General features: G+C 34.4%; 1 protein-coding gene across 1 annotated transcript; it reads left to right on the top strand.

Annotated features, from left to right (window-relative positions):
* Positions 1 to 217: 217 nt before the first annotated feature.
* On the top strand, positions 218 to 15237 carry LOC104118031 (general transcription and DNA repair factor IIH helicase/translocase subunit XPB1-like). The gene is made up of 20 exons (XM_070182843.1): positions 218 to 373; positions 486 to 529; positions 622 to 694; positions 1119 to 1287; positions 1381 to 1603; positions 1717 to 1773; positions 1918 to 2061; positions 2789 to 2869; positions 8730 to 8817; positions 10489 to 10826; positions 11517 to 11592; positions 11686 to 11879; positions 12829 to 12992; positions 13101 to 13173; positions 13593 to 13706; positions 14060 to 14140; positions 14254 to 14313; positions 14419 to 14502; positions 14609 to 14751; positions 14957 to 15237. The coding sequence occupies exons 1-20, from the start codon at positions 358 to 360 to the stop codon at positions 15042 to 15044; spliced, it is 2310 nt and encodes a 769-aa protein (XP_070038944.1). The 5' UTR covers positions 218 to 357; the 3' UTR covers positions 15045 to 15237.
* The last annotated feature ends 12193 nt before the right edge of the window (positions 15238 to 27430 follow it).

The raw sequence follows: 27430 nt of genomic DNA on the forward strand, positions 1-27430 counted from the left end.
AGGTGATTTTGGGATTTGAGATTTGGAATTTGGGATCTTATCAAAATGTGAGCAAAATCTATGGCCAAACATGTGTTTGCCAAATAAATTCTAAATTTATTTTGGCAAAACTCATGGCCAAACGGTCCTTTACTTTTTAGGTTTTCAGGGTTTAACTGTAACTTTGTAATAGTTCAGGGGCTAAAAATTTGTAGAAAATATATAAGTATTCCATCGGAGAAACCAGAATATACTATTTTACCAATTTGCCTCAAAACCGCCATTTCAACGGACCGACTGTAACAAGCAAAGTGAAAACAGAAACTCTCAAGAGCTCATATTTTCGGATACAATAAGCAGATTGAACCCTCTCGCAAAATGGGTCACGGACATGGTATATTGCATTCAAATAACTCTTTTACATCATTAACGAAAAAAAAAGATCCCGAAAAATCAGTAAACGTTTTTGGAAAACAGTTTGATGAAATATTATTGAATGAATTCAGGCGATAAAGGTCGACCCAGCAAAAAGATCAAGTTTTCTTCTAAGGTTATTCAGTTTCCCAGCTAGTTTCATGCGTTTTATTGTATAAATAAAGATTGTATTTTTATTACTTTTTAAATTTTTTTTTGATGATGAAGGAGGATTATCGGTCTTCAGCTGCCGATGATGATCAGTACTACCCAGAAGAAGGCGGTGATGATTTTCAAGATGGTATTACTCTACATTTATTAATAGAGGTGGATCCACAATATAAACTTACTAGACTATATATGTGTAAAGAACATATAAAGAATCATTTAAAAAATATGAGTTTGTGTTCTATGCACTTACTGTGCAAAAAGTGGTAATTACGTGTAAATCTCTTATAAAGTGTTAATTGGTAATTTGATAGAAATGGTAACTAACCTGGTATTACAGTTTAAATTCTCTAATAGTGTTAAAAATCATTACACTATATAACTTAAATCCAAAATAATTATGTATATTTTAAGAGCTGCACCCATTGCCTTTAAATGCTGAACATGCTTTTGCGATGCGTTATAGTGTTACACTCAGTGATGCTTTAATAAGGTAAATTTATGTCATGTTTCAACTCAATTGATGTGGAAATATTGAATGACTTTGTTATATTTAGGCGAGAGGGAAGGGAAGAAGATGGATTTCACTAAACTGGAACTCAAACCCGATCACGCCAATCGCCCATTGTGGGCTTGTGCTGATGGAAGAATTTTCCTTGAAACCTTCTCTCCGTTATATAAACAAGCCTATGATTTTCTCATTGCCATTGCTGAGCCTGTTTGCAGGTACCTTTTGTGTGGTCGATGATATACACTCTACATTTTTGTTTGTTTGTGGATGTTTGGAGAGGATTAACGGAATTGCTTTTATTTTTGTAGGCCGGAGTCGATGCATGAGTACAACTTGACGCCTCACTCGTTGTATGCAGCTGTGTCAGTTGGTCTTGAGACAGAAACTATAATAGCTGTTTTGAACAAATTGTCAAAGACCAAGCTTCCCAAGGAGATGATTGATTTTATTCATGCTTCTACTGCTAATTATGGGAAAGTGAAGCTCGTACTTAAGAAGAATCGGTATTTTGTAGAATCTCCATTTCCAGAGGCAAGATAATTAGCTATAGTAACAATGATTTTATTTGAGATATCTTCTTGAACTTTAAGATTCACTGCGGATTGCTAATAATTAATTGATTCATTTGATGTGATTATTTCTAGGTGTTGAAAAGATTGCTCAGCGATGAAGCCATTGCAAAAGCTAGAATTTCGTCTGAGGTCTGTGTTCAATGTGATTGAGTTGCTTGTTTTGTTGTCTGTAATGGTTATCAAACCCAGTAACTTCATTTTGATGCTTTGTTTTCTGTTACAAGTAGATACTACTAAGAGAAAATTAATCTTTTTTGGTTATCTCTGAAATAGGGGATGCATGTAAGGGATGGGTTTACTGTAAGCAAATCCGTGAATGAAATTGAAGGTAGACATGATGAGTTGATAAATGAAGCAGATTTGGCAGCTGCAGCTGAAGAAAAAGAAACTCACGCATTTGAAATAGACCCTGCTCAGGTAATAATTAATGCTTTGTGGCAAGATGGTCTCGTTTTACACTCTTTTGGCAGAGGTGGGGGTTTGTGGTGTCGTATGCTGCATTGAAATAAGTTGCAGCATTTATGAAACAAATAACCACTGATTATATTCGCATCAGTTCTCCAAATTCACTTGGTCTTTGAATTCTTTAGGTTTCCAGATTTCTTATGGCATTTAAATTTCTTATATCAAATAAACCTATCCAGATGTAAGCACCGCTGTCCTTTCACCTATTAAGGATGATGATTCGCTTGTCTCGTTTTTGCTGTACCCTTTACTTAGTATGTGGCTGTTAACTGTTAGATATGAGCTGAGTCGACACCAGTTCTTATACTGTTAGATATTGATTCTCTAGCAATATGAATTAGTGGTGGTTTGACTAGGCAATTGGTTAAAGTAAATCTAGGACCAAACTCTAATGCAACAGTTCATTTCACTATTTATTAGTAACATTTACTTGAAGACCTCCTAATAGAGAAATGTGGCATATGCCTTAACTGTGCTCATTTTTGCATTGTGTTTTCCACTCGGACATTTGTGCTTCAGTATCATCCAAGTATCTTCTTAGGGAGCTACAATTGCCCAATGGATTTGCTGTATCTCGTTGTGTGGAGACTTATCTTCCTGGTGAAAGGAACATCTTTGTGCGTGAATACACTTCAACTTTACTTAGAAATTGACTGTTTACCTATTTGTATACGGACAGGTTGAAAATGTGAAGCAGCGGTGTCTGCCAAATGCTTTGAATTATCCCATGATGGAGGAGTATGACTTCAGGAATGATACAGTGAGTTGCTTCTCCCTTTTTTTGGCATCTGTGTGGAGCAGTGGATAGTGAGTAATTTATCTGAGGGAGAATCGTTCCTACTGTAAAAATAGGAATCACACCCCCTTAGTTGAATAATGAGTAGTTTTGGCTGAAGGAACCATTTTGTTTTGGCATACGTGTAACAACATTAGATCACATTGTGTCTCTCACAATTGCTCTGATACCATGTGAGAAGGCACGGGAGAAAATATGTTATTGATATATTGAATGAATGAATAATACTACACAAGAGGTCCTTATTTATAGCTATACTATACAAGGACATACTACTCCTCTACCAATGTGGGACAATACTACACTATATACATGCTGTAAATTAACACTCCCCCTCAAGCCGGTGCATACAAATCATATGTACCGAGCTTGTTACATATATAACTAATACGAGGACCAGTGAGAGACTTGGTGAAGATATCTGCAAGTTGATCATTTGACCTCACAAACTTTGTAGCAATCTCTCCTGAAAGTATCTTTTCTCTGACGAAGTGACAATCAATCTCAATGTGTTTAGTTCTCTCGTGGAACACCGGATTTGATGCAATATGAATGGCAGCTTGATTATCGCACACAAGTTCCATCCGACTGATTTCACCAAATTTCAACTCCTTGAGCAATTGTTTGGTCCAGACTAGCTCACATGTTGCCATAGCCATTGCTCGATATTCTGCTTCTGCACTAGACCGAGCAACTACATTCTGTTTCTTGCTCTTCCAGGACACCAAATTTCCTCCTACTAAAACACAATATCCAGACGTAGAACGTCTATCAGAAGGTGATCCTGCCCAATCAGCATCTGAGTATCCAATGATCTGCTCATGACCTCGATCCTCAAAGAGTAACCCTTTGCCTGGAGCCGATTTTATATATCAAATAATGCGGACAACTGCATCCCAATGACTATCACAGGGAGAATTCATAAACTGACTTACCACACTCACAGGATAGGAAATGTCGGGTCTAGTCACTGTGAGATAATTTAATTTTCCAACCAACCGCCTATAGCTTGCAGGATCGCTAAGCGGCTCCCCCTGTCCTGACATAAGTTTAGAATTCGGATCCATCGGAGTGTCAACAGGTCTGCAACCTATCATCCCCGTCTCCTCAAGAATGTCTAAAGCATATTTTCTTTGAGAAATAACAATACCTGAGCTAGACTGAGCAACCTCAATACCCAGAAAGTACTTCAATCTGCCTAGATCCTTAGTTTGGAAGTGCTGGAAGAGATGCTGTTTCAGGTTGGTAATACCATCCTGATCATTGCCAGTAATAACAATATCATCAACATAGACTACCAGATAAATACAGAGACTTGAAGCAGAGTGCCGATAAAACACAGAGTGATCAGCTTCACTACGAATCATGCCAAACTCCTGGATAACCGTGCTGAACTTACCAAACCAGGCTCGAGGAGACTGCTTTAGACCATAAAGTGACCGACGCAAGTGACATACAAGGCCACGAGACTCCCCCTGAGCAACAAAACTAGGTGGTTGCTCCATATAAACCTCATCCTCAAGATCACCGTGAAGAAAGGCATTTTTAATGTCCAGCTGATAGAGGGGCCAATGACGAACCGCAACCATGGATAGAAAAAGGCGGACTGAAGCCACTTTAGCCACGGGAGAGAAGGTATCACTGTAATCGAGCCCAAATATCTGAGTATATCCTTTGGCAACAAGACGGGCCTTAAGTCGATCAATCTGTCCATCGGGACCAACTTTGACTGCATAAACCCAACGACAACCAACAGTAGATTTACCTGAGGGAAGAGGAACAAGCTCCCAAGTACCACTTGTATGTAAAGCAGACATCTCGTCACTCATAGCCTGGCGCCATCCTGGATGAGACAACGCTTCACCTGTAGACTTAGGGATGGAAACTGAGGACAAAGAAGATATAAAAGCATAATAGGGAGATGACAGACGATGATAGCTCAAACCGACATAATGAGGATTAGGGTTAAGTGTGGTCCTTATACCTTTCCGAAGTGCAATCGGTGTACTAGGAGCAGGGTCCGCAGCAGGAGCAGGGTCAGGTGCAGGACGAGAACCAGTTGGGCCTGATGGAGGACGCAAACGACGATGATAAGTCAAGAGTGGTGTTCCTGTGGCCGGGGAACTAGGGGGAACAACACTAGACTCCTCAACGGTTGGTATGGATGAAAACTCTGTGGTCGAAGGTGGAGGAGGAGCTATAGTAAACTCCTCAAAGGTCGGTATAGGTAAGACCTCAGATATATCATGGTGGTCAGCAGAGGTAAAGAAAGGTTTAGACTCAAAAAATGTGACGTCAGCTGACATAAGGTACCTACGAAGATCTGGAGAATAACGACGATATCCCTTCTGAACACGAGAATAACCAAGGAAGACACACTTGAGAGCACGGGGAGCTAACTTATCTTTCCCAGGGGCTAAGTTATGAACAAAACATGTGCTCCCAAAAACACGAGGTGGAAGAGAGTATAAGGGTGACTGGGAAAACAATACTGAATGCGGAATCTGATTCTTGATGGGAGATGAAGGCATCCGATTAATCAAATAACAAGCTGTGAGAACTGCATCGCCCCAAAAATGCAACGGAACACGAGATTCAATTAGAAGTGTGCGAGCAGTCTCAATAAGGTGCCTATTCTTTCTCTCAGCAACCCCATTTTGCTGAGGGGTATAAGGACAAGATGTCTGATGAATAATTCCCTGAGAAGTCATAAATTGCTGAAATTGAGAAGATAAATATTCTAAGGCATTATCACTGCGAAAAATGCGAATAGAAACACCAAATTGGTTTTTGATTTCAGCACAGAAACTCTGGAATATAGAAAATAACTCAGAACGATCTTTCATTAAGAAAAGCCAAGTACATCTTGAATAATCATCAATGAAACTGACAAAGTAACGAAATCCCAAGGATGAACTGACTCTACTAGGACCCCATATATCAGAATGAACTAAGGAGAAGACAGACTCTGCATGACTCTCAACACTACGCGAAAAGGAGGCTCGGGTATGTTTCCCAAGTTGACACGACTCACAATCTAATGTAGACAAACTAGATAAACTAGGCACCATCTTCTGAAGTTTGGATAAACTCGGATGTCCTAAACGTCTGTGGATTAGATCTGGAGGATCTGTAACTAGACATGTTGTAGAAGGACTGAGTGAGTTAAGGTAGTAAAGGCCTTCTGATTCACGTCCTGTACCAATTGTCTGTCCCGTACTGCGGTCCTGCATAATAAAAGAATCGTCAATAAAGTATATACCACAATGGAGGGCACGAGTCAAACGACTAACAGATGCAAGACTAAAAGGACAGCCAGGGACATAAAGAACGGAATCTAGGGTGATAGAAGACAAGGGATTAGCTTGTCCAACTCCTTTTGCCTTAGTTTGACATCCATTGGCTAAAGTAACAGTGGGAAGAGACTGTGAATATACAATATTTGACAAAAGTGATATATTACCAGAGATGTGATCAGAAGCGCCGGAGTCCATGACCCATGGGCCAAGAGTGCTAGACGGGGAAACACAAGCAAAAGAATTACCAGAAACAGAAGTATCAGTCTGAGCAACTGAGGCTACTTGTGGAGATGTCTGCTTACTTGCTCGATACTGAAGGAGCTCATTATATTCTTCTTTAGATAAAGAAAATCCTTGGTTACCTGGAGTCTCGGTTCTGAGCAATGTAAGCATTTTTGGGTGGACGACCATGTAAGGAATAACACATTTCACGAGTGTGTCCAAGTTTGTGACAATAAGAACACTTGGGTCTAGATCTTCCAAAACGACCTCCTCCTCGTCTATGCTCCATAGTTTGAGATGCCCGAACATCCATTGTCTGGGATGCAAGAACAGAGGAATCAAGTATCTGTGATGAGCTCACTGGTGGACTTGGTGCTGCAGCAAGGCGGAGTAATCGAGAGAATAATTCATCAACTGTCGGGACAGACGGACTAGCCAAAATCTGGTCGCGTACTGAATCAAGATCATTAGGAAGTCCAGCGAGGGTAAGAACGAGAAACATCTTCTGTCGCTGCTCTTGTTGTTTTTCCACACTAGCCGAAACTGGCATCAACTTCTCAAATTCCTCCATGACTGCCTGTACTTGACCCAAGTAAGTAGACATATCCAATTCCTGCTTCTTTAAGTTTGTCATCCGTGATATCACATCATAGAAGCGAGATATGTCATTAGTGTATAAGGTGCGTGCCTTTGCCCAAACCAAATAACATGTCTGGAATGGACGAAACAAGGGCATCAACTTGGAATCAATAGATCGCCACAAGATGCTACATAACTGAGCATCGATTTTTGCCCAAAGTGCTATTGTCTTTTCATCTCCATCGCTAGACTGTTTGATTAGATGATCTTGAACACCTTGACCTCTACACCATAACTCGACAGATTAAGCCCAAGCTAAGTAGTTTGAACCTCCCATTAAAGGTTCCGAGGTAATAATAGCACTAGAGTTTCCAAAACTCATGTTTCTAGACCCAAAAGCATCAAATCCCAAAGACATTGTTGCAAATTATTACCAAATAGGAGAAAGAATCAACTGTAATCCACTAAAACAGTGTACGGAAACACAGAAACAGAATACTGAAATACTGTTGCTGCCGGAATCTACTGTAGCTGTCGGAATAGTACTGTAGCTACCGGAAAAAACTCAAAAGTTGTCGGAATGAAATGAAAACAGTAGGGGTAGGATCGGAATTACCAGGCGACCCAACTGTTCTGAAGGAAGATTTAAAAAAAATGGCCGGAAGTGGTCGTACGCGCCGGCGCGTGAGCTTCTGGTGGTGCGTGGAGGCGCGTGAGGCTGCTTCTGCCGGAGTTGTTCGGGTTTGGTCGCCGGACAGTGACGACTCTTGTGGTAGTGTTGGATTTTGCACAACACTGACAGAAATGAAGCAGATAGAAAACAACCTTAAAAAATACTGATTTCTCTTTCCCGGAATCGCTGGAATTTATGCACAGCGATAAGTCTCTCACAATTGCTCTGATACCATGTGAGAAGGCACGGGAGAAAATATATTATTGATATTGGATGAATAATTAATACTACACAAGAGGTCCTTATTTATAGCTATACTATACAAGGACATTCTACTCCTCTACCAATGTGGGACAATACTACACTATATACATGCTGTAAATTAACAATTCATAGGAGTACTAATATGCCTAGAAGAATAAGAAAGCAGTAATTAAAATATCAACAGAAACTTCTGTTTTTCAACTAGACAAGGAACTTGCATTGATGGAAGGATCGTGGTTGATAAAAAGGACCTGGTATTTTGGCTAAAATTGAACTTGGTGGGAGGGGCCCTCTAGAGGGATTCCACCTTCAGCATTCAATATGTATATGCTGTCGACATGGTCTGTTTGACACAATTTATAAGATGCTTTTCGTTTGGGCACGTTCCCAATTGTTTGACACGATTCTAGTTGTTTTTTTCCCCCGAAAATAGTCTCTCTACCTTCACAAGGGGTAAGGACTGCGTATATACTACCCTCCCCAGACCCCACTCGTTGTTGTTGATGACGATGATTCTAGTTTTATTCAACTTTCAAGAATTTAAATTCACAGGTGAAATGAATAAGTTGCTTGAGGGTAGTAACTAAAATGGTGTGTGACTAGTATTTTCTCCATGTGATTAGAGAGCCATTTTTGTGATCCATATAGGCCAATCAAACATTTGGTCTTGAGTATGAGAAGTTTGAGTAAAAATTATCTTGCATCAATGTTTTGGTGTTTGAGGGTGTGATTTGTTGGTTCCACCAATGGCTAAGTAATTCTGCTTAATACCTACTTAACACTGCAGGTTAATCCTGATCTTGACATGGAGTTGAAGCCTCAAGCACAGCCACGGCCTTATCAAGAGAAGAGTCTTAGTAAGATGTTTGGAAATGGTAAGGATGTGGAAACCAAATTTTACCAAGCAAAGGACTTAGTTTTTACACGTGGTGCTTCCTTCTTGTTTTGTTCTCTATTTGAACGTCGGCTGTCATAGTCAGTGGATTTTTTGATAAGAATGTCATAGTCAATGAATTTTGTTTTGCTAAAACTTTTTATGTGCTCTTCTGTATTTTTACTGTTAACTTAGTGTAGTTATTATGCTTGTGTGTATTTGTTATCCTTTTGGGTTTCGTCCTTTTCAATAATTAATTACTTAGGTTGATTGCTCAAAATAGGTAGTGATTTTAAGTTGATAAAAGATAGAAGGTTGGGGTTGGAATGATGTAATTTTATATTGTAATATACTTTTCAGGGTTATCAGCTCAATCCTGCTGGTATCAGACACTAGATAAATAGTTTCTATGTTTAGCAGCAGATTGACGGGGAATTTCCAATGATTATTACATTTGTGTGCAGAGTTAGTAGATATAAACATTTCTCGCAAAGCATCTAGGACGTCAGGAATATGTTAGTGCAAAGTTGTTGTGTTAATCCCAATTACGTACCGCTTCAAGGTGTCAAAAATGAAAAATATACGGATCAGGATAAATTGTCGCAATGGAGTACTGGTCAAATCAAGACAGAAATATTTGAGCTTTGAGAGGCCTTGATTCGTTGAGGGTTTATTTTAGTTGTTTCTTGCTGGTCAAATTGGTTATTGCATAAAACAACAAAAGGGGTGCAAAGTTTATTTTGTTCACTTCACTGACACAAAGAAGTTTCAGCGAAAGGGTTGCTCCAACCTCAAGTAGAAAGCAGTTTGATGTGAGAAGTGACTCTTCATTAAAACAATTGGTTTGGCGTTTTGGATGAATTCTTGTTTCAATCTGATTCCTTGACCAATATTCTAATGTGGAGTTAAATGTTTTCTAAAACTCCAGCCAGCCCCCATTTTGAGCTATAGGTCTGTCCCGGAATTCCTAGTTTTTCTACGGCCAATTATAGGCTAGTGCTAACCAATTTGTCGTACATCAACTTCAGTGATATCTACTTTCACGCACAAGCACACACGGAAATATAGTGAGTGGGATAATTTAGGAGTGAAGATGTAGTTGTTAAAAGGGCAAAAGATGGATTCTGGGGGATGATTGATTATTGCCACAGTATATTGGAGTCTTCAGCTTCACACAGTGAGAAACACAGTCATGCCACAGTTATGATAAAAGAATGCTCAATAGAAAGGTATAAAGATGTGAGAAAGCTGCATCCTTGTGCTTGCAAAGATGGTATCGTTTCGTTCGAGTGTGTGCATTGTTATAATAGGGAGAATTAAGGTGTCATTTTCATTTGTTTAGCGTACTACTGTTAGTTTTACAGTAGAACTTCATTTAACAAAAAGTTACAAACAGAAGGGAAAACATTGTGTAGATATTCTTAGCACAGGGTCCATTGCCCTTGTCGCTTTCTTGCTATTTTTGTTTGGCATGTGTTTCCTGAGGGGGAGATGGCTGGGTAGTAAGTGGTAATGAAAGTTGGACATCTTTCTTGATATTGGTTTTTCCAATGGAACCATATCTAAATTTCTGTGATGAGAGGGATTTTAAGATGTTCATAATTTTTGGGTGTTCCAAGAATTACATGTAATCCAATTGCCTCATTGGTTAAATTTATGTTAAATGCTTCAGGAAGAGCAAGATCTGGTATTATTGTGCTACCTTGTGGTGCTGGAAAGTCTTTAGTAGGTGTCTCTGCAGCAAGCAGAATAAAAAAGAGCTGCCTTTGTTTAGCAACAAATGCTGTGTCTGTGGATCAATGGGCTTTCCAGTTTAAGTTGTGGTCTACTATCCGAGAAGAGCATATATGTCGTTTCACTTCTGACAGCAAAGAAAGATTCCGTGGAAATGCTGGTGTGGTGGTGACAACATATAACATGGTTGCTTTTGGTGGCAAGCGTTCTGAAGAATCTGAGAAGATCATTGAAGAAATAAGAAATAGAGAGTGGGGTTTGCTCCTCATGGACGAGGTAAATGCTTTGTCTTGCAATGTTTCAAGTTTTGCCATCCAAATATGCATCTAATATATGAGTCATGCTTTGCGCACATATGGAAACAAATTAAGCATGTTGCAAACGATGGACAGGTGTAAAAAATTTAGTGCCTTACGTATGTCTTTTGAGGTCGATGTAAAACAATCATTTATTTTGAAAGCTATCCTTATTATCATATCTGTCTGTGTCGTGGTTTATGGAAAAACATATACTGTGTGGGGGGTGGGGGTGGGGGTGGGGTGGTATATTCACAGAAGTGATTAACAATTTAGTATTTGTTGGTTTAGTTTCCCATTTCCGTGTCACTCTTGTACTCAGTTCTTACCTATAAGTAATAGACAATATTGTCTCACTGTTTTCTTTTTATTGGAATTAAATAGTAATTGCTGATATGTCAAAACTGTTTTATTCTAATGTGATATATCTACATTTATTTGAATGTTCCAGATATATATTCTCACTCTGTTATATTTGAATGTTCATGCTATGTTTAACACAAGAATGTTTTTAAAAAAAAAAAATCTGGGTCAGTACAAGTATCTTGTGGGAAATGCATGTCACCAAATTGTTTAACAAATTTTCCTTTAACTGTGGATAGATATTAAAGGTAAAATTTGAATTTATATTGGCATACATATAGGTGTTTGATTCTTGGTATTAATGTAGGTGCACGTGGTACCTGCACATATGTTTCGAAAGGTCATTAGTATCACAAAATCACACTGCAAACTTGGGCTTACGGGTACGTATTTCAAAAGAGAGTTCTTGCAAATTGCAATGATAACTTTCTTTGGTATCTCACAAAATCTAATGAACTTATTGGCTTACTTAACAGCTACGCTTGTCAGAGAAGACGAGAGAATTACAGATTTGAACTTTCTTATTGGTCCAAAGTTGTATGAAGCAAATTGGTTGGATTTAGTGAAAGGAGGATTTATTGCAAATGTGCAATGTGCTGAGGTGTGGTGTCCAATGACTAAGGAGTTCTTTGCTGAATATCTGAAAAAAGAAAATTCAAAGAAGCGGCAAGTATGTTTTTTTTTTGAAACTGTTCCATGCTTAATGCTTAGAATGCAATGTTTGATGACTTTACATATGACTCTTATTTTATTTATATTCATTTATCTCATTGACGAGCACAGTTTGGACCTTAGAACATAGTAGATTTTGGCTTTTGTTCTTGTGACAGGTCTGTTAAAATGGATATCAACTTGCAGGACAGTGTAATGAGAGATCTTACAGCTGAAAAAACATCATAATTTCACTATTTATGTGATTGAGTGCAAATCTGTGAAGTATGACGAATTAGTCCTGACAGAATGACATTGTTCTGTCAAAAATTCTTTGAATAAAAACAATGAAATGACCTCGACTGGCAGGAACCTAAAAGATGAATGAGTACCAAAATTTTCTTCTTGTTCTATCCTCTCCTGACTTCTTGTATTGCCCATATTGTTAGAACCCAAATTTGTCGGTTTCTATTTCTGTTTTTCGTAGTTAGGTGAATTATATGAGAGATTTCAGTGTTGTACTCCAAAGAGACAAGTCTCCTGAGTTACATTAGAGATTGAATGGCTGCTCTGTGGGGACAAGTGTCAGAAGTAATAGATTCGAACCAGGTAACTGCCGTAATTACTCACCAGCATTTTTTCCCATTTGGTAAAGCCCACCCTCAAAACCCCCCTGCTCAGGAGGCAACTATGATCCTTTTCCAGTTTGCTCCTGTGATGACTTGAACTACCAACGTCTTGATTTGAAATCCGAGTGTAATGGGACTTGCAATTTCCAGCTACTAATATGTTCCATACGTGGATATTGTGATATGATGGTTTTATCATTCATAATTTCTCTTTTGTAAATTCATGTTTGTTTGACTTCTATAAGACAATTTTTCAGTAATATTCTTGAGTTCACCCCATTCCTTTTGGCATATTGTTACTATTCTTTCTTTAACTCTTATAACCATGTGATGTTCCAGGCACTTTATGTGATGAACCCAAACAAGTTCAGGGCTTGCGAGTTTCTTATCCGTTTTCATGAGCAGCAGCGTGGGGACAAGATAATTGTATTTGCGGACAATCTTTTTGCACTTACCGAGTATGCGATGAAGCTTCGCAAACCTATGATCTATGGTGCTACCAGGTTTACACAAGATGTTATATCAAAGATTTATTGTTTTGCTATTTTAGATGCCTTTTTGTTGTTTTGTCATTTAAGATGTCTTAATGGGCAATTTATCTTGTTATGCAGCCATGTTGAAAGAACAAAAATTCTTGAGGCATTTAAAACAAGCAAGGAAGTTAACACCGTATTCCTATCCAAGGTATTGTATTCAAGCAGATTTTTATATCACCAGTTGTGCCAGAGTGTCAAAATTATTTGTGACTACTTGATTTGATGATAATGGCTTGATTATGGAGTTGGGACCAAATATTGCTCGCGGTCTTTCTTACACACGCACGCATGCGTGCGTGCGTGTGCATATATATGTTATATGCATGTCTGTGTGTGTATTCTTCAAGATCTGTAGACGTTTGCATCTGTACTTGTGCAGAACCATGAATCTCAAATTTGTAATGCCATATTTCATTTGCATTTTGTTTGTTTTCAGTTAAAAACATAATCTCTTGCGACCTATTCATAAGTGTTATATTCGAAGTTATTCTTAACCTTCTAACAAAAAATGTTACATTCCAAGTTCTTCTTTTCCGAATATGATGTGATTTCTGCTTTTATTTACAGGTCGGTGATAACTCCATTGATATTCCTGAGGCGAATGTTATAATACAAATTTCGTCACATGCTGGTTCAAGACGACAAGAAGCTCAACGTCTAGGGCGTATTCTCAGGGCCAAGGTTTGTCTGTTTTCTCGTTCAGAATTGCCTCTTTTGATTCTTATTTCAAATGCTAAAAGTATGATATCTGATAAAATCTTTCTAGTGAGTCATGCTCCAGGTAAATCCTTTGTACAAATAACAAGGTTATCATTGCGTTCCCTATGTATTTGACCAAAAGATGGTAGTCGTCTTCATGGTTTTCACAGGATTTTTCATAAGCGATGTCGACATTAAAGAAGTGAACAATTGAAAAAATACAGTAACGACATCATATTATTTATTATCACCTTACTTTTTACGAGGGGGCCCCTTCTACCTCGGCGACTGATGTTTCCAATCAACCATTCTTTAATTCATTGTTCGGTTGACAGGGGCGCCATCAAGATAGGGTGGCAGGAGGTAAAGAGGAGTATAATGCGTTCTTTTACTCCCTCGTGTCAACAGATACCCAGGTGCAGAATCCTTTCCTGTTTGCTAGTTTCTGTTGATGTATGATATCTTCTTATACTCTATTTGGTGATGACAATTTTTGTAGTATGACCTTATTTGCAATGTTCAAATGCAGGAAATGTACTACTCAACCAAAAGGCAGCAATTCTTGATTGATCAAGGTTATAGCTTTAAGGTATTGCCTCTTGGCAAAGCCATTGATAGCATACATGTTGTTCTACCTTTTCATCTGGATACAGTGATCGTTCGTAGTGGCTCTTCTGACCTGTTCTTGTATTAGGTGATCACAAGCTTGCCACCTCCTGATTCTGGGCCTGAGTTAAGCTATCACCGTCTTGATGACCAGCTTCAACTTCTTGGAAAGGTTCTTCTACTTTCTTTTTTTCTGTACATCAAGTAAAGAGTTTTTTCTTTCCGTAATTTATTTTAAGATGTTAACCAACTTATGTGCTCTTTACCTTCACCTATAGGTACTGAATGCTGGTGATGATGCAGTCGGTTTGGAGCAGCTAGACGAAGATGCAGATGATATAGCTCTTCAAAAAGCCCGTCGCTACGTGGGTTCTATGAGTGCAATGTCAGGAGCTAAAGGGATGGTTTATATGGAGTACAAGTATGGTTACTATTCAAACCTTGCAGATTCTTCTTTCAATATACCAAATGAACCTCTTGGCATTTTCCACTGGAATGGACGCTTTATTTACATGTTTTTTGCATATTGGTTTGTGGGAAAGATTTGCTACAAATGCAAATTATTAAATACAAATTTCCGTATAGAAAGTGAAATTCTTTTGACACTACCTGTATGTCCAATGCAGTACTGGAAAGAAGCAGGGAGGCCTTATTAAAAGCAAGCCTAAAGATCCAGCCAAGAGGCATCAGTTATTCAAAAAACGCTTTGGTTGATTCATCCACGAGGTTTTCGGATATACTTTCTCCATTTACTTGTTATCTATTTGTGTACCAGTTCACCAAGTAACCAGGCAACTGCTTGTTTAGTACTTGGGAAGAAGGGTAGGTACATGAGACATGGATATGAATGTAACAAACATACAAATATTTATAAAATTAAATTCAAAAACCACTTCTTGTTTGGTTATTTCTTAGATTCTGCTTTTGACTCTAGCCATAATATGATCATAGATCAATCACCTTAATCTCAAACCAGTAGTGGGTGGTCGAAATGAGTCCTCTATTCCCATTCCGTTTCATCTGGTCATGTGATTGGAGAGAACGGTCCCAACTCCTGATAATGGTGGATAGTTTGCGCATAACTCAATGGCTACCTGCATCCTCTCACATGTACATGTATTGAGTAACTCTCTCTTTTTTGTATCTAGACGTTGCTTTCCCGTTGTGTCGCTCCACCTCATTAATCACCTGGCTGGATGTTTTGTATCATGACTTATTTTGCCTGGTTGTAACCCTGTCTGTTTCGTTTATCTGCAATTTTACTGGCTATGATAGCTCACTGTTAAGCCGTTTGAATTGTAAGCAAATATCCAATTTATGAGAAACAAAACTTTTTCTTTTCTTATTTTAATTTAACAAAGGTGAATGCAAGATCCAATTTGTTTTAGCAATGATATTGAGCATTTCTTCTGCAGTTTTCAGCCTATAGGCTTTACAGTTAATGTCGAGGTGCAAATACCATTGAAATACGAATGCCTTCCTATCTTTACTTGTATGTTGATATTTTCCGTATTAATCTTCGCAACAGGTAGCTAAAAATAGCACGGGCTAGTCAGTTTTCGGATTGGTAATTCAAAAATAGCCAGCGTTTGCAAAGTCATTGAAAAATAGCCACTATTTTGCTGCAACACGGACCGGTCCATCATAATATACTGGAGATTGATGCACGTGTGTATGAACTTCCAGTATATTATGCTGGAAGTCCAACATGCGGAAAGTTCCAGCATAATATACTGGAGATTGGAGCAACTGTGTATGAACTTCCAGCACATAATGCTGGCCGGTATATTATACTGAAACTCCAGTATATTATGCTGGAATATTTTCTGGATTTTGAACAATGTTTTCGTTCATATTTATCTTTACATGAAAAGTGGCTAAATTTCGATTACTTTTGAAATTGTGACTATTTTTCAATTACCACCTGTAAATCTGGATATTTTTGAATTTCGTAGGGGTATACATGGTTCGGAATTTTTAATTACCAAACCAAACTAATGGTGTCGGGTTTTTAAATCTATAAACCAAACCAAACCAATAAACTCGGGTTTTTCAATCTCGGTTTTTTTCGGGTATTCTCGGATTTTTGGATTTTTTTCTCGGTCAAGTCTACATAGAACAAAATATGTAACTTGTGTACCAAATATTTTTTTAGTCCTATTAAGATATAACTATATAATGTGTTTTTCAAGAAAATAATATAATAATATGAAATAAGTCATAGCATTATCCTAAAATATTCAATAGCAAAGATAATAAAATTACATAAAATAAATATTGTTAATTAATAAACATAATAAAAATTAATATAATCTAAATATACTATATATGTCACGCTAAACTAAGTATAGCTAATAAGTACTATTAATTACATAACTAAGCAATAAAGAAAAAGATAAACTAAGTTAAGCATTTTCATTATAAACCAATGTAAAATTAAAAAATAGATATCCAACACTATCATCATTCCTAGTACTGAATTAGTTTCTTTTGTTAGCATTAGTATTGATTTGAACTTGTAAGAGTTACTATATTTATGGGATATAAAATTTATTTACCATTCAAGAATGTTAAGTCCAAACTTGAAATAATACGTTAAAAGATAAAATTGTGAAAAAGTTTTAAAAATTACATTACAATAAATAATTATATGTATAAAATATTTTTAAAAATTGTATAAATATACTGTTGGGTTGATTTGGTTTCGATTTGACTTTTTTTAGTTCAAACCAAACCAAACCAATTATGGTCGGGTTTTCTTTTTCAATATCAAACCAAATCAAACCAAACCACAGTCGATTTTTTTTTTCCGGTTTGACTCGGATTATCGATTTGGTGCGGTTTATCGATTTGGTTTGTACACTCTAGCTACAGGTCCTATTTTCCTCATTGTTGTAAAGAAAAAAGAACAGCAAAATTTATTAATTTTAACTGCATCATTTATTTATTTTTTGCTAGGACAGCTTAGACAAAGTAAAAGAAAAATAAACTCTTTACTACTTACTCTGGATTGCTATGTCAATGAATAATAAAAATTCTTTTGGCAGCGACTAGAAAAGTAAGGCAATCTTCAAAGTAGAGTTTCTATTCCCAAGTATCATCTGAAAATGATAGTTTGGTTTGTAAAAACTATACGCAGTCAAGTAGTCCTTGTCTCCTTTGCATTTCTTTGTTATCCGAATATGTACTTAAAAATGTCGCTGCTACACAAAGAAGACACTGCTTAAAGTGATTAATGCCTATTGACAGGACTGTTTACTTTTTATCAACTTGGAGTTAGTTCAAAATTCTCGATAATGAAAATATCAGCTCCGAGCACAGCTTAAAACAAGATTCCACAAACATTTTTTCCCCTTTTCCGCATCTGCTATTTGAGACATACTAGCTCGATTAAATTAGATTCGCGCGTGATAGATCAAATACAACAACAAAAATAAATTCATTGAAATTCTACAAGTAGGGTTTGGAGAGGGTAGTGTGTACGTAGACCTTAACCTTACCTTACGAAGGTAGAGAGGTTGTTTCTGAATGACCCTCGGATCGAGAGGAGCGGGATAAACTAACTAAAGAATAAAATATTTTTGACCGAGAAATTTTCTATTTTCAGGATTCGAACTAGTGGATGAATATTCTACAATTATGCAAACACACAACTAGCATATTAGAAAAGCTTCTTAAGGAAAATAGAAAGGTGATGGTTGAATGGCTTCTCTACAAGTTGGAAATAGCTAGATCAACTTTGTGACCATAGACCATAGGGTTTGAAAAAGGAAGAAATAGGGACAGATAATGACCTGCGTAATGGAAACTCTACATGTTAAAATTGGTTTTCGAAAGTTGTAGGGACCTAAGTTTTACTAGAAAAATGAAGTCTTTTAAGGTTTTCTTCTTGGAACTTCCAAGAATGGACGGTTCTAATAATTAGAGCTTTGCACACATAGAAGAAAATTATGAAACAAATTAACTGCCTCATGTATGTATTCTAATAATTGCAAAGATATACCAATTGAAAAATCTCCAAGAATCACTTACACTTAACGGTATTGAAAAAAAAACAAATTAAGATGTTGATGAATCCCATATATTTAGTTGGGAGTTTAACTTCTATAGAGGAAGTAAAAGTTGTTATACTGTCAAGTAGTGGCGGAGCCATGAATTTTAGTAAGGTGGTCAAAATAAAATAAAAAAAATATACGAAGAAATCAAAAAAAAATTACATTTAATATATATACATAGAAAATAATTCTGAGTTAATATATACAATGTAATTCTCCGTCGAAAGGGTTAGTTTCCTTCCACCCTTGGCTCCGCCCATGCTCTCAAGCTATCATTTAAAATATTATTATAAGTAATTACTTATCATAAGTGGAACTAGTAACTTAAAAAATAAGCCAAGTAATTTTTAGTAACTGATTGAACTCTAATAGTAGTAGCAGTAGCAGTAGCAGTGTGAAAATACTATGAAGAATTAATCTAAATAGCCGTCCATTCAATTAATTAAACTAAAAATAAAACATGCAGTAATTGGATCTTCATTAGCAGCCATAACATAAATGAAAGGCCAAAGTATATAATGTCTGATCTCACACTTGAAAAGGCAAGTTTAGTTGTTATTATACCTATATACCTATAATATGTCTCAAACTTTCCTTGACTTTACCTAAAATAAGAATATTGCTAGTTACAAACTCAGAAAGCAGTGGACATAAGGTCCCTGTCACACAAAAGAACATAATCATTTTCCCAAAGAAAGTAATATTGGTGGCTTAGAAGTTAGAAGGTATGATTAATACAGAATACAGTACCAATTTACATTCTTTTTAACAACTTGCAGTTATTCCGTAAAGGACTTAAGTTAGTACTATAATTTAGCAGCTTAACGATCTTTACTATATACTAGTCTTAGGGTACGCGCTTTGCGCGTGTAGCAATATTAGTAAGTATATAATTTTAAGAAATAATGTAAATATTATTAGACTATATTTTTGAGTTATATAAAATTATAAGACAGTAAAAATTAAAGAGAAATTTCTTAAAATGATGAATATTGTTCCCATTTCTCAATAAATAAAGATTTGTCCAACAGAAGATTTTATTATGAGGAGTTAGGTTGGAATAATAAAAATTCATGTTATATTTGTAAACTACTTCTGAAAATAAACACAAAAATACTTTTAGCACAATTCTTCAAAGATTTGCCAAATTTTAAATTTGAATATTTTGATTTTTTAGAGATTTGAAAATAAAAAGATTAGCCATATGCCTCAGAAAAATTGATAATAATGTAAATTCTAAAAATGAGAGGTGTTGAATTAATATTATACGTCAAATAACTTAATATGCAAAAGAATATAGTAAGACTTTTGTCATTTGTTTGGCTGAATACAAAAACGAAACATAGAGCCGGGAATGATTATAATATATGATTAAATCATTTCTAACAAAATAAAAAAGGCAAAGACTTGAAAATAATTATGGCTTCAAATAAGGAAAGAATTTAATAATCAAAATTTTAGTAGATTTCAAGTTTTTAAATATTAGGATAATAATTTAATTACGATTTTATCTAATGTAAAAATTATTTTTAAAAAGTAAAAAAGACGAACGATATTTCGCTAAGGGCATTTGTTCTTTTAATATAGTATAGATATAGATATAAATATAAATATATAGGTACGCGCGTTGCGCACGTACCCCATATTAATAAGTATAGTACTTTAGAAAATCATATAAATGTTATTAAATTATGTATACTTGGCGTGCCATTATTAAATGTCAGGAAATATTTCTAAAATTTAATATTAAGTTAAAGAGTATAATTATTATGAATATTGTTGTAACTTTTATCTAATTATAATTTTTTGAATTTGTACCTATATTTTGGTATATAAATTTTATAGAAAATGTATTTTGGTTAAAGGGTAATGACATACTATTGTATACCCAAAGAATCAAACATATAATAAACACTCGCGTAAGAATATTTATATATAAAGAATGTTCTTACGTGTAAATTTTCAAGACATGATATTTTTACATTTTCACCCCATTTGAGTGGACTTTTAATGGCCCGGTCCTCTCAAAAATTGCTACACATAACTCTCCAAGCAACTATTTTGGAGCTCATCTTTGTCAAAAGATATATTTCATCCGTTTCAATTTATGTGAACCTATTTCTTTTTTAGTTCGTATAAAAAAGAATAACTTCTTTCCCTATTTGGAAACAATTTACCTTTATGCAATAATTTATAGTCACACAAAATATATGTGCCTTATTTTACACCACAAGTTCAAAAGTCTTCTTTTTTTTCTTAAACTCCGTGCCCACTCAAATGAGTTCACATAAATTGAAATGGATTGAGTAGAAGATTGGGATCATGAAGGTTTGAATGTACTGGCAACTTGCAACTTAACCTCGTCTTTCGTTGATATTCACATTCCGCATATATTTGAATTAAAAGTTATGGCTAATTGCAATACAAGGAAAACCTATATGTGCTTGTTTTTTACCAAATAAACTTGAAATTTTAATACAAGATAAACCTGTATGTGGTTGTTCTTACAAAATAAGATTGAAATTATGATTCTTCTAGCAATAAGTAGGAACGAAACTTTTATTAATTAAGATTGAAATTATAATTCTTCTAGCATTAAGTAGGAACAAAATTTTAATCAAATATGATTGAAATTATGATTCTTCTAGCATTAAGTAGGAACGAAACTTTTGAAAAATAAAATCGTGTTTGATTTCAAGGAAAAAGCGTTGAGAAAAAACATAAAAACTTACCAACTATAAGAACCATCGTCTTAATTATATTTGATTTTGAATCCCAAAATATTAGGAGTTCTACGTAGATCAAATAAGGAAAAGTTTAATAAGAAAAAATTTATTTGATTTCAAAATTCTAAATATTAGAATTTTTTTATTAAATTACAATCTTATCCAATGTGAACTCTATTTTTAAAGGGCAAAAAAGACGAACGATATTTCGCTAAGGGCCTTCGTGCTTTTAATATAGTACTAGTCTCTATAGACGTGCGTTGCCACGTCGTCTATAGAATTAATTTCATTTAGTGAAAACTTTACGTAAGAAATAGTAATATTGTTAACTGCATTAATATTCAGAACATATTTAGTTGAACTATGATATAAAAATTGAAGTAGTAGAAATCTAACTGCATTAATTTTAATTTGCTTTCATTCATGAAATTAATGCCAGAAGGCATGTGCTTGCTCCCTTACTTGGTATAGTTCGTTATTTTTGTATCTTTTTATTTTTGTTCTCGGCCGAATACGACTGATTTTTAGAAAGACTTGTAAAAATAGAAGTATGTCTCTTTAGTTATTTCTACTATAAATTCCGAAAAGACTTACATATAATAAGTCTCTTGTACATGAAAAACTCACCTATTACTTACTCGAGGGGATGATTTATTTTTAAAAAAGATATAAAACTCCATAACTCTACTGCATGTAACGACCTTTGAATTCTAAATAATTAGTTCTATGTAAGCTTTTAGGCTGAAGATGAATAATCCAATTATGATTAGTCAAAGTTTTACGTTTTTTGTTTAGCTTTTTTCCTTCTTATTTCAGCATATAATGGCTCAATTTTTGTCAGACAACAACAAAATGACAAAAAATTTAGATATTCATTTAATCTCCATAACAATAATGCACAAAAGTTTATTCATATATTTATTCAGAAAGAGACTCTAGTGAGCAACATATAATCCCAAATAGCCATATTATCAAAATAGCGTAAAAACACAAGAGGAAAAATATATTTTGCATTTTGCTGCACATGCTATTTAATAAGAGAGGTTCCCCTTTTCTTTTTCTTTTTCTTGTCCCCGTCAATCTCAAAATATTTGCACTTCTTGATTGGGTATCGTGATTTGAAATCCTGGTATTGAAATTTGAATATTTTGGCAAGTGAAGGTTGAGATAAGTTGGCAGATAAGTTTAATAATTTAGACCGAAATTGAGTTCCATTGTCAATAAAAGATAATATTTAATGACAGAAAATAAGAATTAGAGATCGATAGGAGGCCACTTACCGTAAAAATATATTTGGCATTGTTCCTACAATAGGAATCGAAAAATCTTTTCTTGGTTAGCCTCAGGGAAAAAAAAAAAGCAATGATATTTTTTACTATTGGTTTAGCATCATTGCTAATTAAATATGTTGTGTGATGCAAATAATCAAATATAGTTATGATTATCTTGTACCGTGTGTTAGATAGGGAGAGAAACTAAAAAAAATAACTAAAATTATTGTTCTTCAAGCAAAGACCGAAATTTTTCAATAGCTAGATAATCTCCAACAAATAAATAAAAATTAAGAATTTTTGCCAAATCAATCAAATATTACAAGGATAAAAATAAAATAAATCACGAAATACAAAAAGAGGTTAAAACTCCATCCATGCTACTTGATTATATGCATATGTAGCATCTTACGTAATTAAAAAAGAGAGAAAATTATGGACGTGTCTTTCTAATCCAAGTTGGATCAAATTTTTAGGGCCAACATATGTATAGTTTAAATCAAAAAAGAATTCCATCATTAAGTAATTTACAATTAGATTCTTAAATTATATAAATATTTAAGGGCATAAAAGTCAATCAATATTTCGGAGATGTTTTAGTCATTCAATATTTAACATAAATTATTCGTGCTTTTATAATAATATAGATAAATGAATTTTAATTGGTGATAACAGGTAGTTATTATTTTATGAAAATACTAATTAATGATTATCTTAAATATATTAAATTATAATTTATATTATAAGTGATCTGATTTCATAAATAGAGTTTATATATATCGTAAGTGCATAGAACTTAAATTCAAGAAGACTAATAGCCTGTTTGGCCAAGCTTCTTTTGAGGCAAAAGCGCTCTTTTTTAGTCAAAAGTGTTTTTTTCTTCTTCTAAAATTAAGGTGTTTGGTCAAGCTTTTGAAAGGAAAAAAGTAATTCTGAGGAGAAGCAGAAAAAAGTAGCTTCTCTCAAAAATTACTTTTTTGAAAAATACTTTTGAGAAAAATACACTTAAAAGCAGTTTTTTAAAGCTTGGTCAAACACTAATTGCTACTCAGAAGTATTTTTTAAATTAATTAGCCAAACACAAACTGCTTCTCACCAAAAGTACTTTTGAAAAAAAATACTTTTCAAAATAAGCTGATTTTTGTAGCATGACCAAACGGGCTATAAAGCTAGATAGTAAGAGCAGACTCCCACAAACTTTGCAACTAGCACATCATGGATAAGCTAGCATTTTTAAGTTAGGAAAAAATGGCTATATGAAAGTTAGAAGAATTTTGTGACCATAGGCTATATAGGGTTTGAAAAGTGATACAAGAAATTGAAGTATTTTGTACTTCATTTGGTATCAAGAAAGTTTCTAAAGCATCTCATCCTAACAACTAGCTATATCAAGGTCGAATATTTGAAAGTTTAAAATTTATAAACTGAAAAGGATGCAGAAAAAAAGAAGAAGAGTTATATCATAGATATTCTCTCTCTATCATTGCATAAAAAAAGCTTGAAATGAAAAAAAAAAATGAATGTAGGGGATGGTTCTTATTTCAGGCGATACCTCAAGTTAGACGTAGAATTATAACTTTATTTATTATCAGACTCTCTACGATTTTCTCAGTTAAATTAACGTGGATTCAATGAAACACATTTTACTTGCTATTGCTAATTACTAGTAATTACCTTAGTTTGGGGTCGACTATTCTACTTCATCTTATTCTTTACTCAGAATTTAAGTTCTATATTAGTAAAGATCAGAATTCAGAGGCATAATAAGATAGAAAGCTGAAGTATTTTTTAACTTTGCAAAAATTTAAGGTTATTGAGTAACATCATTCTAAATTTACACGTGTCGGTGTGGATTATAAATCAAATTATATTAATGACAGTTTATGGTGTGTCACTAATAGGGTTATTAATTTGGTTGTTCGACTCCATAAATGATAGCATCATTAACAACAATCTCAAAAAATGATAATAACTCCTTAAGTTATAATTCTAACTCTCTATGAAGATTAGCCATTGATGGCGATTAAGGTAGCTAAGTGATATTCCCCCGCCTCAAATTATTTGCCGTTGATTTCTAAGAATAGTTGTCTCAAATTATTTGTCATTTTAGAAGTTCAAGATAAAATTAATTATATTTTTCCATTTTACCTTTAGTAGTAATCGTTCTTGAAAATGGAAATAATACATAAATATAATGAATATTTGATGAAGAGAGATTATATCTTAAGATAATAATATACGGATGCGGATCTAAAATTTTTATAACATGAGCACACCACTAAAGAAAGGAAAAAAAAATAAAGTATTAAGTGAGAATTGATCTCCGCCACTCTAAGTAAATAGCTAAGTTCACATCATTTGGCCTTTTTAGAGTATGAGTGCTACATTAGATAATATTAGATAACTCTAGAAAATATGTACATAAAATATTTAATTTGGTGAAAAGACCATGTGTCATATGTCCATATAGCGCTATAGATCTACCTCTGATTAACACGGGTAAAATTATTAATTTTTTTTAATAATAATTAATATTTTCTTAAGAAATACATAATAAAATATACGATAAATAATTTGAGAATTAAAAAATAGCTTTGCTAATGGAATCTCCACACGTTGAAAGGATTTTGGCGACGGGCAAATTAAAGAGCTAGTGGGGCCACTTTATTTTTAGCATTTGACTGCTTTCGTGACATTCCTTGTGCGTTGATTTTGTAAGAATAAAATTGAAGTAGCGATTGCTCCTTGTTTGAGCGTGCCACGTATCTTATGACCGTAACTTAGGGTGTGTTTGGTATGAAGGAAATGTTTTTCCATAAATGAGTGGTTTTGTCACTTATTTTCCCTTGTTTGATTGGTGAGTGAAAAACTTTTTTCGAAAAATATTTTTTAGTATTTGGTTAAAGAGTATAAAATATTTACCCTCCTCACCCCTTTTCTCCAAGTCCCCATGTTTCATGTGCTCCTCCCCCTCCTCCAAATACCCAACATTTTAAGGACTCTATTTTCTTCAACAATTTAATTATTCTTCTAAAAGGTCACACAAACTAAAATGAACTAATGTAATGTTTTATTTTTTTACGCAAAAATAACGTTGAAATTTGTGCTCCATAACTAAAAAGAAAATACTCATTTTTTTGGTTGAAAAAAAAAGTACTCTTTCTACAACATGAGAATAAAGTACATTTGTTAAAATGAAAGAAAATACTTTTTCTACATCATGAAAAGAAAAAAACTCATTTTTGTTGAAATGAAAGAAAATACTTTTTAGTACATCATTTTGTAGAAATGAAAGAAAATATTTTTTCTACATCATGAAAGAAAGTACTTTTTTTTGTTTAAATAAAAAAAATTACTTTTTTATATCATGAAAAGAAAATATTAATGATTTGTTGAAATGAAAAAAAGTATTATATCTATCACATAAAAAGGAAATACTATTAATAATATTTCTATATAGGGTAGGGGATGGGACGATGATGGGATTGGGGTGGGGTGGACGCAGGTAGGTGGGGTGTGGGGGTGGATTGGTGGGGGTTGGTGGGGATGGGGGATAGGGTGGGATGATTGAAAAAGAGTTTTGGAAAATGTTTTGCATTCTCTTGATAGGGAAAATATTTTCCGAAATTGAAAGAAATGAGTTCATGAGAAAAATATTTTTCAAAACCTTTAAGTCAACCAAACATGGAAAAATTAAATTTTTTTTTTCGGAAAATATTTTCCTTCACCCTTAGTCTTTTTGGTTTCCCTCGGATGTTTGGTATCAGTTTTGAGACTCACTAATTCAAATTTATATCAGAAAGATTCACTTCGAAAATAAACTACTTTCTATTAAATGCGATTTGATACTCAGAGTACTTGAACCCAAAATTTCCGATAACTAAAGAGGGAGAATACTTACTATTCCACGTAAATTTTTAATGGCAAGTTGGACAAAGTTACGGTACTGCTTTTGAAGAGGTTGGTAGAATTTGTAGATTTAATTGAAAGCGTAATTTTCTTATACTATCGTATACTTTGATTGACAATAATAAATCACTAACTTTTGCAAGTTACCGATATATGCTTGTTATAAAGAGTCTGTTCTCATAGTTTTTAGTCCAGTTTCATTAATTGTTAGTAATATAAAGTTATGTAAAAGTTCCATTCTTTTTGGAATCTTTTGTCCATTTCAGACACAATTAATGTACCAGTATCACCAATGTGGTTGGGTCAATGATCATTAAAATAGTTAAGTTTGACACAGAATCTTCTTACCACAATAGGGGTAATTAAACCTAGCTAGAACACGACCTACAAGTTTAGTCGAACCCATTAGCTTTTGTCTCAATTATTTATTTGTCTTAAGAAATTTATCGAATATATATAATTTATTAATTTAGAACCTAGTAACTTAAACAGATTAAATTTCCGAACCCATAAACTTTAAATTCTGACTCCACCTCCGTAAGTACATTTGTTACTTGGATTGTTCAAAAAATGAATTTATATTACATGCACTTATACTGTAAACAAGCTTTACACAATATATAATTGTAAATTATTCGATTGTAATAATAACAATAATAACAAATTCAGTATAATCCCATAAGTGCCGTATGGAGAGGGTAGTGTGCATGCAACTTATCCCTACCTTGTAAACATAGATAAACTGTTTTTGACTCTCGACTCGTTAAAAGCATATATAGTTATAATATTGTTGAAAAGAAATACAGTACCGAAAAAAAAAACAGTAACAAAAAATAATAATAACAATAACATAATAAGATAACCAAATCAAAACAAACAAGTGATATTATTAGTTTAGTACATAGAAAGAGGCAAGAAGTGAAGGAACAGTAGAAAAGGTAAATTAACAGAAAATTAATTTCAAGTGGACATCACTCCAGTGGACAGATAATCGAGACAAGAAGAATAAACAAATAATATGCAGTAAAGGGCAGACAAAGTGGACATATATTATTTAAAATATTTAGAGAATAACTGTGTTATTGTAATGTTATTGTTCCATATTGTGGTTTAGTCAACCGCAAGCCATCACTAACTAC

This window comes from Nicotiana tomentosiformis, chromosome 8 (genome assembly GCF_000390325.3).
Source record: "Nicotiana tomentosiformis chromosome 8, ASM39032v3, whole genome shotgun sequence".
In the NCBI taxonomy this organism is placed as follows: Eukaryota; Viridiplantae; Streptophyta; class Magnoliopsida; order Solanales; family Solanaceae; genus Nicotiana; species Nicotiana tomentosiformis.